A 15,846-nucleotide genomic window follows, 5' to 3' on the forward strand; every position below is an offset into this window, starting at 1 on the left:
AGCAGGTTGATTTCCTCTGTCGTCTTGAGCCCACGGCAAGAATGCACCAGAGCCCACCGTGCTAACAGGTTCCCACTAGATAACACAACCACACAGTTAATGAAAAGCATGAGGTGACGCTTGAGCTAGATATCAACCTATCGAGCTAGTGTGACCTTCCTGGTCTCTCAAGTCAGTGAGTCAACACAGGAAGGAGCAATGGATGGATAGTTCATTTATTTCCAAAGCTGCAATGATGGGACACACACAGTATGGATGAATGATCAGTAGTGACGGGATATAAATAGCACTCCCACAGCAATTCTCCATTAATCTGCCCTATAATATACTAACAAAAAAACAATTGAAATGTCTATCAAAGTCATTGTGATCGTATAGTGGATTTAACAATTCCTACTAATTCATAATTTACTATTATAAATGAATCAATTGTTTCCATGTGTCTCATATTCACTACATCAGAATAAACTGTCATCCATTTTAGTATCAAAATATATCAAATTAACCTGGAAAATGACTAAATGTCCCCCTCTGGTGGTTAAGAAGTATAACACACCTAAACTAACAAAACCGGGCTGATGAACTGGCTGGTGTTCATGAATTTATAAAACATATACTCTATACATTTGTCATAAATGACCTGCATTGATGAGACACACAGTGTGGATGAATGATCAGTAGTCGACAGGATATAAATAGCACTCCTAAAGAAGATGCATTTTCCAGTTAGATACCAATTTGAAAGAGGGAACTTTAGCATAAAACCCACATGGAAAACTGAGATTTGGCAAATAACATATAAAGAGAGGCTTACTTGACACCAAACCAACAACAGTAGTTACTAAAACATAAATTGCTAATGTATGATTTAAAACGTGGATTTTATGATGTAATGTCAACTTTTTATATTTCTATCCCGGGACTATTCCATTTTGAACTCACCCACAGCAATTCTCCATAAATCTGCTGAGGATTACCCAGATTCCCGAAATAAATTAATACATATGTGATCATTCAAAAACACAACTGGTTGTGCTTATAGGGAACCAGATCGTGAACATAACTAAGTTACTAAGTCTTTAACCACACTGTATTGTTACACTGGTGAGTAAAAACTCATGCTTCCTACACTAACTTTTTGTCTGAACATTATAATATATATTTTACGTCACACTAGCGTCATTGTCTTAAAGTCGCACATCTCCATCGCAGTCAGAGGTTCAGACTGAGCGTTACCCACTGCAGTCAGCTGATGGCGGTGGGCGATTTTAAGGCAATGCTGTTAGTGTGACGTATAATCTAGTGGACGGAACGCAATGCTGTTAGTGTGACGTATAATCTAGTGGACGGAACGCTTCTTTCAGCAGCAGCAACAGTTAGTCCGCCACCTCGGTAGCTTGCTAGCCAAAATAGCCGAACCCATAAAGCTCTTTAGACGCTTTAGTGTATATTAGCCACTGTATTTTAAACCCTTGTCTGTCGTCTAGTTAGTTAGTTATCCTATTTAATTTCATATTTACGGTGCTGTTGTTATTATTCAGCTAGCGGACTGGTTAAGTTAGCATTAGCCTAGCTAGCTAACATCTCCGACCATGAGTTCACTAAATGACTCTCTTCCTGCTGAAGAAGAGACGGTCTGTTGGACGGAGAAAGAAGCTCTCATCAAAGAGGAGGAGGAAGAGAAGGATGTTACAATACAAAAACAAGTAGAGGGTGAGGCTGTTACAGGGAAAGAAGAAGAGGAAGACGTTACAGTGAAAGAGGAGGAGGGTGTGACAGTAAAAGATGAGGAGGATTCAGTTTTTGAAGTGAAAGCGGAGGATGGGGAGATTACGGTCTCATCGGAAGAAGAGGAGGAGGAAACTGGATATCTGGGCCCGATTTCCCAAACGCAATTTAAGGCATCCAGTGGTTCTAAAGATGAACTTAGCCATAAGATGGTTTTGAGAAACCGGGCCGTGATTACCACTGGTAAGTACTGTCTTAAAAACAGAGGTACAAACTCTGCAGTTGTTGAACTGATTTTTGGTGTTAAAGGGGAAATCGGCAATTGCTACATCCATATTTTGACTTTTAAATGATTATTTATAGCCATTGATTTTTGATGAATATAACACATGCCTCATGAGCTTAGTTAAACTGTTGTACCCCATCAGAACCCCAAATAAGCTTTTTTTACTCCAATGTTTAGAAACAATGTAAATCAACAGCCTCAACATGGTTAACTATAATGTTGATATCATGGATGGTCAGTCCTTTCATCCATAGGTCTGTCTATGAATTTGAGAGTAGTTAAATGTCTCCAGGCCCATCATCATCTTATTACCAAAACAGTTGTGGAATGACTGCTTTGTTATTGTTTCAACTTCAGATTGGTTGATTGATGTGTGGCTTTTTTAAAGGGACAACCTAGTATTTAAACAGCAACAAAATGGCTGCCAAGAGTCTTGGTTTGGTAAACAGCTGAGGGATGGGGCTGGAGAAATGTAACCACTCTCAAATTCATAGAGAAAGCTATTGTAGCAACCCTAACTCAACACCTAGCGAACACGTCAAGAAGTTCAGACATCTTGGTGTAACAGTTATAAGGTGTTGGCTTGACAGTCGCTGGACCCAGGTTTGAGTCCAGCTCAGGGCAACCCCCTGAATTCACTACACTATGAATACAAGGACTGGCCATCCATGATGTCATAATGATAGTTTAACCAGATTTCTAGGATATATAGTATATTCTAGAATTCATCCATGATGTCATAGTGATAGTTTAACCAGGTTTCTAGGATATATAGTATATTCTAGAATTCATCCATTATGTCATAGTGATAGTTTAACCAGGTTTCTAGGCTATATAGTATATTCTAGAATTGCCAGTGAAGAATTCCTGTGAAGGCAAATTATTAGAGCTGTTGATAAGTCATTGTATAATATTCAGCCAATTTTTTGTCATGCCTTTACATTAAAGGCAAGACATACCTAGAAGCAATTACCTTCATGAATTGGTTTGAAACCTTTGTTTTAAATCCTTCTCAAAGTTGGTGCCTTGACGGATTTGTAAAAAATGGTTTATCATGAAACACTGTTTTTTAAATTTATTTAAATGTAACCCTTATTTCAGTTAAGTCAGTTAAGTCAGTTAAGAACAAATTCTTATTTACAATGACTGCCTACACCGGACGATGCTGGGCCAATTGTGCGCCGCCCTATGGGACTCCCAATCACGGCCGGTTGTGATACAGCCTGGATTTGATCCAGGGTGTCTGTAGTGGCGCCTCAAGCACTGAGATGCAGTGTCCGCTGCGCCACTCGGGAGCCCCAAAATCATGTTCTAGTGCTGTCCCCAACTAAAATACATCTTGGTCAACCAAGAGTCATCTGTTCTTTCTACCAATCGCCCCATGTGTTTTTATAAAATCAAATATACGTACTGAACTTGTCTGATGCTTTAAGCATTCTGTTGGATCAAATAATTAAGACACACAAATGACTCGAAGTCATAACCAGAGGGAGCCGCTCGTCAACACAACCCGACCAGAGGGAGCCGGTCGTCAACACAACCCGACCAGAGGGAGCCGGTCGTCAACACAACCCGACCAGAGGGAGCCGGTCGTCAACACAACCCGACCAGAGGGAGCCGGTCGTCAACACAACCCGACCAGAGGGAGCCGGTCGTCAACACAACCCGACCAGAGGGAGCCGGTCGTCAACACAACCCGACCAGAGGGAGCCGGTCGTCAACACAACCCGACCAGAGGGAGCCGGTCGTCAACACAACCCGACCAGAGGGAGCCGGTCGTCAACACAACCCGACCAGAGGGAGTCCCCCCTCCGTTGCTGGACTTCGTAAATTCTGCCGTTTTGCTCCTGAAGTTTTCAGTAATAGACTAATAGACTACAGATAGATAGACTAATAGACTAGTAATTGACTACACCATCAGTCTGCAACCTTTTCCAGTTGGAGTGCCAATTTATCTGACCATTTCTACCAATCTGCGTGCCAGTTATGATTTTCATATGCACATTTTACTGGAACAGTTTCATTTAATTTATAATAGTATCTCAAAATTATTGTCTGTGATTAATCTACAATCTATCTAAATGAAAATTATACAAATCTAAATAACTTTTATTGCCATTGCCAACTATGTAAAAAAATAGCCTACATAAAGCCAACAAATGAAAACATTGCATTCTGCAGGTAGAAAATATCCTGATAAAAATAAATATCCTAGAAATCACATTGGCTGCAAATGGCCTGTCTACTACAAACTTGAAACATTGTATCAACTATCAACTGGGTCAGGAAACTCGGATAGCAAGCTTGCAACATTGTATAAAATATTCTAGGCCCTCAGGTTCATGCTCCAGTGAGTTCTTGACAGTTCTTGACAGTAATCAGGTATTTTATGACATTTCCACTGGATCAGAGCATTACATTTTCCCTTTTATGCCGTGTGTTTATCGAAATGGTGAGAGCTGGAAATATTTTACAAAAATACTTTAAGGAACTATTGTCATTCGCAATTGATTGTGATTAGACTTTGTTTACTTGCTGTTTGGATGTGAAGAAGAAATTCCTTTGAGAAGCTCCACAACTCATTAGTGGTTCAGCGTTAAGACAATCAGAAATACTATCAGACATCCCCAAATGGGCACATTTATAGGCCTACATTTGTGTGCCGGCCAGGTAGACTAGTCCTACTTCTATATGTGTAACCAGGTAGACTAGTCCTACTACTATATGGGTAACCAGGTAGACTAGTCCTACTTCTATATGTGTCACCAGGTAGACTAGTCCTACTTCCTATATGTGTAACCAGGTAGACTAGTCCTACTTCTATATGTGTAACCAGGTAGACTAGTCCTACTTCCTATATGTGTAACAAGGTAGACTAGTCCTACTTCCTATATGTGTAACCAGGTAGACTAGTCCTACTACTATATGGGTAATCAGGTGTGCATCCTTACTCAACATTGACAGGAGTGTTTCAAACAAAAGACAATGAATAAATTGACAACTGACGCATCTTGCGGGGTCAGGTCTGGGTGGTCTGCCAGGGGACGTTTCATTTAGTATCCGTTTGGGTCGGCATGGGGAATGATTGTATTTCCCCATAGTATGTTGTTCCGAAGTTGACCAACTGAAAGGGAGTGTAACTTTGATTATAATTACTCTTCCCTTAAGGAGGGAATCGTGGTTCAACACCTGTTTGGCCCTGCCCTTTCCTGGGCTGGTGAAGAGCGGCATTACATTTTAAGGAATAAATCCAAGCCTCACTCTCATCACCTGTGGACGGTGGTGCTTCCAGCGAGGCGTGGATTTAATAGTATGTTGTACCTAGTTTCCCTCCTTCAGGGAACAGTAGTTATAGTCATAACGTTACACTTGTCATATGATGAACTTCAACTTAAATACTGGATCTTGCTGTGGGACAGTTTTTTTGTATTCTGAAATGCAACAGTTTTCATGGGCACAGAAATACTAAATCATTTCAGAGTTTGCTAAATCCAATGGTTTTTAACTGAGTCATCTTGTAATCCAAGGTGGTGTAGCATTAAGACCTGTTTGTTGTAAATGGTATGTATTTTTCGTCTTTTTTTGTATATATTGCAATATATTTAAATCTTTTTCCATTTTTAAATTAAATATACCTTCCGGCAACCCGCCTCACCCATTATGATACGGATCAGCATTTTTTTTTTTTTTTGACCTTATAGCTAGAACCTCCATCAGCAGCTAGCCATCAGAAGCTAACCAGCTAATTAGCTACTAGCTATTTAGTCATTGTTAGCCACTGCTAGCGGCCTTTACCTTTTTAGCTCAGACACCAGCCGCTTTTAGCCTGGATAACACCTGCCAGTCTGCACAGCGCGATATCAACCCTGAGCATATCGGACTGTTTTTCTCCACTACATCACCGTATTCCTGCCGTAAGCTCTGGACCATTACACCGGATAATCGCAGCTGGCTAGCTGCTACCGAATGGCCCAGCCCCGAAGCTAGCCTTGAGCCAGGCCCATCTCCCGGCCTGCTTAGTGGACCCTATGATCACTCGGCTACACAGCTGATGCCTCCCAGACTCTTCACTAAGACGACTAGAAGCCTCTACATCACCGGATTCCTGCCGTAAGTTCTGGACCTTTGCACCGGATTGGCTACAGTGGCTAACACCCTTGTCCCGAAGCTAGCACCAGTTAGCCTCGAGCCAGGTGCATCTCCCGGCTAGCAAACAAAATTACTCCAGCTACAATATCTCTTTTGCCAGTTGGCCTGGACCCTTTGTCGACACGGAGCACCGCCGATCCATCACGACTGGTCTGCCAACGCAATTCCGTCAGATGTGCCCTCAACCGGCCTTTGCCAGACGTCGGTGACACCCTTGTCGCGAAGCTAGCACTAGTTAGCCTCGACCCAGGCGCGGCTCCCGGCTAGCATAGTAACGACTACCTAACGGCTTCCCTGGTTCATATATTGCTGTTCACTGGACCCTATGATCACTGGGCTACATAGCTGATGCCTGCTGGACTGTTCATTAACTTTTTCTCAATAGGGGGTGCTGTTTTCACTTTGTAAAACTTTCGTTCCCAAATTAAGTTGTAAATGAGAACTTGTTCTCAACTGGCCGACCTGGTTAAATAAAGGTTAAGTAAATATAAAATTATAATACTAAAAATGTAGCAGCAGTATAGACCTAGTCTGTTCATTACATACATGATGTATTGTTACACCATGTAGGAGCAGTATAGACCTAGACCAGACTAGTATAGACCTAGTCTGTTCATTATATACATGATGTATTGTTACACCATGTAGGAGCAGTATAGACCTAGACCAGACTAGTATAGACCTAGTCTGTTCATTATATACATCTACATGATGTATTGTTACACCATGTAGGAGCAGTATAGACCTAGTCTGTTCATTATATACATCTACATGATGTATTGTTACACCATGTAGGAGCAGTATAGACCTAGTCTGTTCATTATATACATCTACATGATGTATTGTTACACCATGTAGGAGCAGTATAGACCTAGTCTGTTCATTATATACATCTACATGATGTATTGTTACACCGTGTAGGAGCAGTATAGACCTACAGTAGCTAGCTACTTATTTAGATGTAGTATAACTTAATGAAACTGCCTTAAATATGCTGTGGTAAACATTTTTTATTCTCACTAATCAATCAACACATTCCTGTCTTTGTATGTCTCAATATAATAGTATTATTTAATTAAATCCATTTAAAATAATCTTTTGTCGAAAAATAAAATATGATCCTCAACTGCATTTCCCCTCCAGTCAGCAGACGGCGATGTGCGTCTTTCAGGCGATGCTGCCAGCGTGACGTATAATCTAGTGGACGGTTCTTCATAAACAGCTCGTCAACCACCTCGGTAGCTTGCTAGCCAACACAGCCGAAAGATTCAAGCAATTTATACGCTTTCGGTGTATATTAGCTACTGTGTTTTCGACACACTTCTGTCGTATCAACTTGTTAACCTATTTAATTTAATATTACGTTATTTTGTATTAGTCAGCTATAGTAGCTGGCTGGTTTAGTTAGCACTAGCCTAGTCGCTAATGATAGCTAGATAGCTAGCTAGCTAACATCCCCGACCATGAGCTCCCTAAACATCCCACCTCCTGTTAAAGAAGAGGCGGTCTGCTGGACGGAGAAAGAAGCTCTTGTGAAAGAGGAGGAGGTCACAGTAAAACAAGAAGTAGAGGGTGAGGCTGTTACAGTGAAAGAAGAAGAGAAAGACGTTTCAGTGAAGGAAGAGGAAGATGCGTTCAGAGTGAAAGAGGAGGAGGATGTTACAGTGAAAGAAGAGGAGGATGAGAAAGAGGAGGATGCAGTTTTTGGTGTGAAAGAAGAGGAGGTTGGAGATCTGTTTAACACCAGTAAGTACCGTCTCTGCAGTCGTTGAACCAATATGCAGTAAAGGGGTTCTACACTTTAATGTTGTTCTGTAGGAATGGCTGAAGCTACACTGTAACGTGTAGAACATCAAGAGTGGACCATCAACAAAACGTTAACAATTGATCAAATGCATCCAATGACAATGCCTGAAATACTGTAGTCCTCAATATCTCCTATTAGCTTAGCCCAATATGCTTTTTACCGAAACAGGCAGGGAGTACGCTTTGTTATTGTTTCTACTGCTGATTGCTGCCCCCGTTACTCCTCAAGGTCCAAGGACTGTATGTTATTTTCAGAGGTAGACTGGCTCTGCAGCTAAAATAGTCACATATTCCATCTAAATGTGAATCCATTCTCAATTGCGATACATTTCTAGAAACATAAATCGCTGCACTTTCATATCAATTGAGAATAATTTCACACAATACTTTCATATCACATCAAAATAAGTAACCAGTTGCAATACCCCAAACGGTAAACCAAATTCGTTTCTCGTAATTTCACCTTCCTTTCGGCTTCTTTTTCTTTGGACTAAATATGGCGGTTGGAAACCAACTTTAAGGTGCATTACCACCATCATCTGGACTGGAGTGTGGACCTCAGTTCATCTTTCAATCACCCAGGTGGGAATATACCAAGACAGTCATGAAGAGAGCACAACAAAACCTTTTCCCCCTCAGGAGACTGAAAAGATTTGGCATGGGTCCCCAGATCCTCAAAAGGTAATACAGCTGCACCATCGAGAGCATCCTGACCGGTTGCATCACCACCTGGTATGGCAACTGCTCGGCGCTACAGAGGGTAGTGCGAACGGCCCAGTACATCACTGTGGCCAAGCTTCCTGCCATCCAGGACCTATATAATAGGCGGTGTCAGAGGAAAGCCCACAACATTGTCAGAGACTCCAGTCACTCAAGTTATAAACTGTTTTCTCTGCTACTGCACGGCAAGTGGTACCGGAGCACCAAGTCTAGGACCAAAAGCCTCCTCAACAGCTTCTTCCCCCAAGACATAAGACTGCTGAACAATTCATGAAATCGCCACCAGACAATTTACATTGACCCCCCCCCCCCCACCCCCCTCCATTTTGTGCACTGCTGCTACTCGCTGGTTGTTTGTTACCTATGCATAGTCACTACGCCCCCACCATGTACAGATTACCTCAACTAGCCTGTACCCCCGCACACTGACTCAGTACCGGTGCCCCCTGTATATAGCCTCCACACTGACTCGGTACCAGTGCCCCCTGTATATAGCCTCGTTATTCTCATTGTGTTACTTTTTATTATTACTTTTTATTTTAGTCTACTTGGTAAACGTTTTCTTCTTCTTGAACTGCACTGTTGGTTAAGGGCTTGTAAGTAAAGCATTTCACTGTAAAGTCTAAGTTGGTGTCTTGACGGATTTGTAAAAAAACGGTTTATCATAAAACACTATACAGTGGGGAGAAGAAGTATTTGATACACTGACGATTTTGCAGGTTTTCCTACTTATAAAGCATGTAGAGGTCTGTAATTTGTATCATAGGTACACTTCAACTGTGAGAGACGGAATCTAAAACAAAAATCCAGAAAATCACATTGTATGATTTTTAAGTAATTAATTTGCATTTTATTGCATGACATAAGTATTTGAAACATCAGAAAAGCAGAACTTAATATTTGGTACAGAAACCTTTGTTTGCAATTACAGAGATACGTTTCCTGTAGTTCTTGACCAGGTTTGCACACACTGCAGCAGGGATTTTGGCCCATATAGACCTTCTCCAGATCTGTCAGGTTTTGGGGCTGTCGCTGGGCAATACGGACTTTCCGCTCCATCCAAAGATTTTCTATTGGGTTCAGGTCTAGGGACTGGCTAGGCCACTCCAGGACCTTGAGATGCTTCTTACGGAGCCACTCCTTAGTTGCCCTGGCTGTGTGTTTCGGGACGTTGTCATGCTGGAAGACCCAGCCATGACCCATCTTCAATGCTCTTACTGAGGGAAGGAGGTTGTCGGCCAAGATCTCGCAATACATGGGCTCATCCATCCTCCCGTCAATACGGTGCAGTCGTCATGTCCCCTTTGCAGAAAAGCATCCCCAAAAATGATGTTTCCACCTCCGTGCTTCACGGTTGGGATGGTGTTCTTGGGGTTGTACTCATCCTTCTTCTTCCTCCAAACACGGCGAGTGGAGTTTAGACCAAAAAGCTTTATTTTTGTCTCATCAGACCACATGACCTTCTCCCATTCCTCCTCTGGATCATCCAGATGGTCATTGGCAAACTTCAGACGGGCCTGGACATGCGCTGGCTTGAGCAGGGGGACCTTGCGTGCGCTGCAGGATTTTAATCCATGACTGCATAGTGTGTTACTAATGGTTTTCATTGAGACTGTGGTCCCAGCTCTCTTCAGGTCATTGACCAGGTCCTGCCTTGTAGTTCTGGGCTGATCCCTCACCTTCCTCATGATCATTGATGCCCCACGAGGTGAGATCTTGCATGGAGCCCCAGACAGAGGGTGATTGACCATCATCTTGAACTTCTGCGTCAACAGTTGTTGCCTTCTCACCAAGCTGCTTGCCTATTGTCCTGTAGCCCATCCCAGCCTTGTGCAGGTCTACAATTTTATCACTGATGTCCTTACACAGCTCTCTGGTCCTGGCCATTGTGGAGAGGTTGGAGTCTGTTTGATTGTGTGTGTGGACAGGTGTCTTTTTGTACAGGTAACGAGTTCAAACAGGTGCAGTTAATACAGGTAATGAGTGGAGAACAGGAGTGCTTCTTAAAGAAAAACTAACAGGTCTGTGAGAGCCAGAATTCTTACTGGTTGGTAGGTGATCGAATACTTATGTCATGCAATAAAATGCAAATTAATTACTTAAAAATCATACAACGTGATTTTCTGGATTTTTGTTTCAGATTCCTTCACTCACAGTTGAAGTGTACCTATGATAAAAAATTACAGACCTCTACATGCTTTATAAGTAGGAAAACCTGCAATATCGGCAGTGTATCAAATACTTGTTCTCCCCACTGTATATATATTTTTTTTTAAATGTTGTTGACACCCCTCCCCAGAGGTGTCTCATTATTGGGATTCATTGCTGATTCCTACCTGTAACTCACTATGAGGTGTCTAGTGATAAAGGTTAAGGCAAGGCTTTCGACTCTGTCAATCTCCACATTCTTATCGGCAGACTCAACAACCTTTGTTTCTCAAATGACTGCCTCCCCAGCTTCACCAACTACTTTGCAGACAGAGTTCAGTGTGTCAAATCGGAGGGCCTGTTGTCCAGACCTCTGGCAGTCTCTATGGGGTACCGCAGGGTTCAATTCTCTGGCCGACTCTTTTCTCTGTATATATCAATGATGTCGCTCTTGCTGCGGGTGATTCTCTGATCCACCTCTACGCAGACGACACCATTCTGTATACACCTGGCCCTTCTTTGGACACTGTGTTAACAAACCTCCAAATGAGCTTCAATGTCATACAACTCTCCTTCCGTGGCCTCCAACTGCTCTTATATGCTAGTAAAACTAAATGCTCTTCAACCTATCGCTGCCCTCATCCGCCCGACTAGCATCACTACTCTGGACGGTTCTGACTTAGAATATGTGGACAACTACAAATACCTAGGTGTCTGGTTAGACTGTAAACTCTCCTTCCAGACTCACATTAAACATCTCCAATCCCAAATTAAATCTAGAATATGCTTCCTATTTCACAACAAAACCTCCTACACTCACGCTGCCAAACATACCCTTGTAAAACTGACTATCCTACCGATCCTTGACTTCGGTGATGTCATTTACAAAATAGCCTCCAACACTCTACTCAGCGAACTGGATGCAGTCCATCACAGTGTCATCCATTTTGTCACCAAAGCCCCATATACCACCCACCACTGTGACCTGTATGCTCTCGTTGGCTGGTCCTCGCTACATATTCATCGCTAAACCCACTGGCTCCAGGTCATCTATAAGTCTTTGCTAGGTAACGCTCCGCCTTAACTCAGCTCACTGGTCACCATAGCAACACCCACCCATAGCATGGCCTGTTTATTGCCTTACCTCCTTACTCCATCACACTGTATATAGATTTTTATATTGTGTTATTGACTGTACTTTTGTTTATCCCATGTGTAACTCTGTGCTTGTTTTTTTGTCGCACTGCTTTGCTTTATCTTGGTCAGGTGGCAGTTGTGAATGAGAACTTGTTCTCATCTGGACACCTGGTTAAATAAAGGTGGGGGAAAAATGTAATTAAAAATACATTTAAAAAATCATAACTTTATTGACAACACCCAAATAGATACTGTCATTAATGCGATTCTTCAATAATTAAACATATTTCTTAATACTGTAGCAAACATTATATTACACAGGACATTCAAACGAGCCTTACAATTATAATCCAAAGTAGTGTGAAATGCACTCATAAGCAACCTGTAAATGGAGGTTACTCCCCTGAGTTTTCCCCCATTCACATTCAGAAAAAACTGAAAAACTAAAATCTTTGCTCAACATTTTTGCTCTAATCAGATATAGTACATCCATAACTATCGGTTTCCTCATTACCAGATATACTACATCCATAACTAGTGGTTTCCTCATTACCAGATATACTACATCCATAACTAGTGGTTTCCTCATTACCAGATATACTACATCCATAACTATCGGTTTCCTCATTAGCGGGGAGGAGTTTCTACAATCAAATTGTATGTTCATCGCCCTCGTTCCTCAGTTTTAGGAAACACAGAAAGGGCCCTATATTGGAGACCAAAAGTTGTCAGGCACACTGCTTAGAGTTTCAACAACATGAATAACTTATTTCTAGCCTACAATAATCGATGTTACTACTAATGTGAAAACAAGACATTATATGACTATTCTTGCTCAATTTAAGACAATTGTCAAATAATTTTAACATTCATTACAGACGTCAATTGTAGTACAACATCATGGCTACACTGTTGGCATCACCTTTTACAGTGGATTTCCACTGTTGTTGGCCTTTAATCATCTGACTTTGTTGTTCACACAGGAGAGAGACGGGACTACCGTGGGTCCTCTGGGGAGCCTCAACAACCTCATGATGCTGACGAGGCAGAGAAGAGTCTCTCCAGATCAGAACACATCAATAAACACCTGCAGAGATCCACAGGGAAGAGAACTCACTGCTGCTCTGACTGTGGGAAGAGATTCACCTCATCAGACATTAAAATTCATCAGAGAACACACACAGGAGAGAAACCTTTTAGCTGTGATCAATGTGGGAAGAGTTTTACTGCATCTAGCAATCTGACTAAACACCAGAGAACACACACAGGAGAGAAACCTTATAGCTGTGATCAATGTGGGAAGAGTTTTGGTCAATCTGGAGAGCTGACAGTGCACCAGAGAAGACACACAGGAGAGAAATCTTTTAGCTGTGGTCAATGTGGGAAGAGTTTTACTAAGTCTGGCCATCTGACTCTGCACCAGAGAATACACACAGGAGAGAAACCTTATAGCTGTGATCAATGTGGGAAGAGTTTTGGTCAATCTGGAGCGCTGACAGTGCACCAGAGAACACACACAGGAGAGAAACCTTACAGCTGTGGTCGATGTGGGAAGAGTTTTACTACATCTGGCCATCTGACAAAACACCAGAGAATACACACAGGAGAGAAACCTTATAGCTGTGGTCAATGTGGGAAGAGTTTTACTACATCTGGCCATCTGACTCTACACCAGAGAATACACACAGGAGAGAAACCTTATAGCTGTGGTCAATGTGGGAAGAGTTTTGGTCGATCTGGCCATCTGACTCTACACCAGAGAATACACTCAGGAGAGAAATCTTATAGCTGTGATCAATGTGGCAAGGGTTTTGGTCGATCTGGAGAACTAACAGTGCACCAGAGAACACACACAGGAGAGAAACCTTATATCTGTGGTCAATGTGGGAAGAGTTTTACTACATCTGGCCATCTGTCTTTACACCAGAGAACACACACAGGAGAGAAACCTTATAGCTGTGTTCAATGTGGGAAGAGTTTTAGTCAATCTGGACAGCTGACTCAACACCAGAGAATACATACAGGAGAGAAACCTTATAGCTGTGATCAATGTGGGATGAGTTTTACTACATCTGGTTCTCTGTCTCTACATAAGAGAACGCACACAGGAGAGAAACCTTATAGCTGTGATCAGTGTGACAAGAGATACTCTGATAAAAGATCTCTGATCAAACATCAGACAATACATACATGAAGGAGTTATTTCGTGATATCAATGAATTAATGTCACAATGTAGAATGTTTTAACATTGTAGTAGGAGTATTTTAAGGAATTTCACAATGTTGAACCCTAAACCTTTGCCCCATTCAATTGATTTCAGCGTGATATGGATATTATACTTGGGAAAAATACAGGCTCTGAATTGAAAGAGTACTATTTATGTGATTTAACAAAAAGTGACTAACACAAAAGAGTTGTGTTACACTTACCACATTGGTGACCCACTTGAATCAAAATGCAGCACTTCAGAATGTAGCGATCTGTTTTCTACAAATTGTCCTCTCACCAGTGATGTACACATTATTCCCAGATTCCTTGTGTTTTTTGAGCTGTTAGTTTTAACAGGACGTGCAACCTCATCTCCCTCCTCTCGCACAATTGATTTCAACATATCGATGAGTGATGACAAATAAGTGTTGCGTTCCTTTGTTTAGCGACCCCTACATTTACATGCATCACTCCAAAATGTAGCTGACTGTCTTCTGCAGGTTGTCCTCTAACCAGTGAGGTAAAAGATATCTCCCATTTCCATGTGTTTTTTAGATGTTAGTTTCAACAGCACGAACAACCTGATCTCCCCCCTAATCGATATCAGTGATTTATTGCTACTTGTCAAAACAACAGGGTTTTTGGTGCTTGTGTCCATGGTGACGACAACTTGGTTTCTGATTGTCTCAAGGTTGGGCAGTCAAAAATATTTGTGTTTTGTGTTTAGCCAGTGCGTTCCATGGATCACAAATTATTTTGAATTTCCGTATTAGAGATGAGTTATGTTTGGGCTCGTTCCAAGGGGAGGAGAGTCCTAGAAGCTAGTGGGGGAAAAATACACTTTTTCTTGTTTTTAATTGTTGATAGCCAGTAGACACCATGTTTATATTGGTGAAGAATTGTAGTTGATTATATTGTGAAATGGAAGTTGTTTTCTGTTGGTGGTGAGCATTCTCTTAAGGTGTTACAGTATTTGGTTTTTCCATTTATGTTTTGAGGTTGGACTTTAGCGCGTATAGCTCGTTAGCACGTAGGACGCACTGATTGGTGTCACCTCGTTAGTCAGTATGTTTTACACCTGTGCTGGCTTGTCCATCTCGTTTGTGGGAAGGTGTTTCACCTGAGCTGGTCCAGGTTCTATTTAAGAGTGTCTGGCCCAGTGCGCCAGTTGTCTTGATAGATGTGGAGAGTCAACACCTTTAGTTGCTCCACCTTTTTGGTTTGCTTCCTGTCTTAAAGTTTGTTGTGGGTTTTTCTTTTGTTTGCCTCTTCTTGGGCAGATTTAGTGGGTGTCATAGTGGGTGTCTTTTAGGTCCCAGTTGTTACCAGTCAATTTTCAATCGATGCCCCCGTAGTGTCTTTCAGAACCCCTCCTAAAAAACAAGTTATGTTTTGGGTTGGATGTAGCATCATATTGTTAATATTTGAATCAATGGCATTTCCTTTGCAATGCTCATTAGTCTTTCAGTTGTTTGTTTTTTTATCCTCAATATTTCTGTTTATTTTCATTGTTTTTTCCTGTGAAGCCATTGTGTTGCATCCATGTCTGAAATGTGCTGCATAAATAAAGCTTGATTTGACTTAAACAAATGAACCCAATGACTGACCAATCAACAGACTCTTGGTCCCTCTTAGTATTTGTTAATGAATAGAATACAGTATA

The 15,846-nt window shown here is 41.7% G+C and overlaps 1 protein-coding gene across 1 annotated transcript; it reads left to right on the plus strand.

The window, feature by feature from the left end:
- The first annotated feature begins 1,256 nt into the window (after positions 1 to 1,256).
- On the plus strand, positions 1,257 to 15,767 carry LOC129846156 (zinc finger protein OZF-like). The gene is made up of 2 exons (XM_055914109.1): positions 1,257 to 1,971; positions 12,958 to 15,767. Exons 1-2 carry the CDS (start codon positions 1,593 to 1,595, stop codon positions 14,166 to 14,168), a joined length of 1,590 nt encoding a protein of 529 aa, XP_055770084.1. The 5' UTR covers positions 1,257 to 1,592; the 3' UTR covers positions 14,169 to 15,767.
- The last annotated feature ends 79 nt before the right edge of the window (positions 15,768 to 15,846 follow it).

This window comes from Salvelinus fontinalis, unplaced genomic scaffold, assembly GCF_029448725.1.
Source record: "Salvelinus fontinalis isolate EN_2023a unplaced genomic scaffold, ASM2944872v1 scaffold_0460, whole genome shotgun sequence".
Lineage (NCBI taxonomy): Eukaryota > Metazoa > Chordata > Actinopteri > Salmoniformes > Salmonidae > Salvelinus > Salvelinus fontinalis.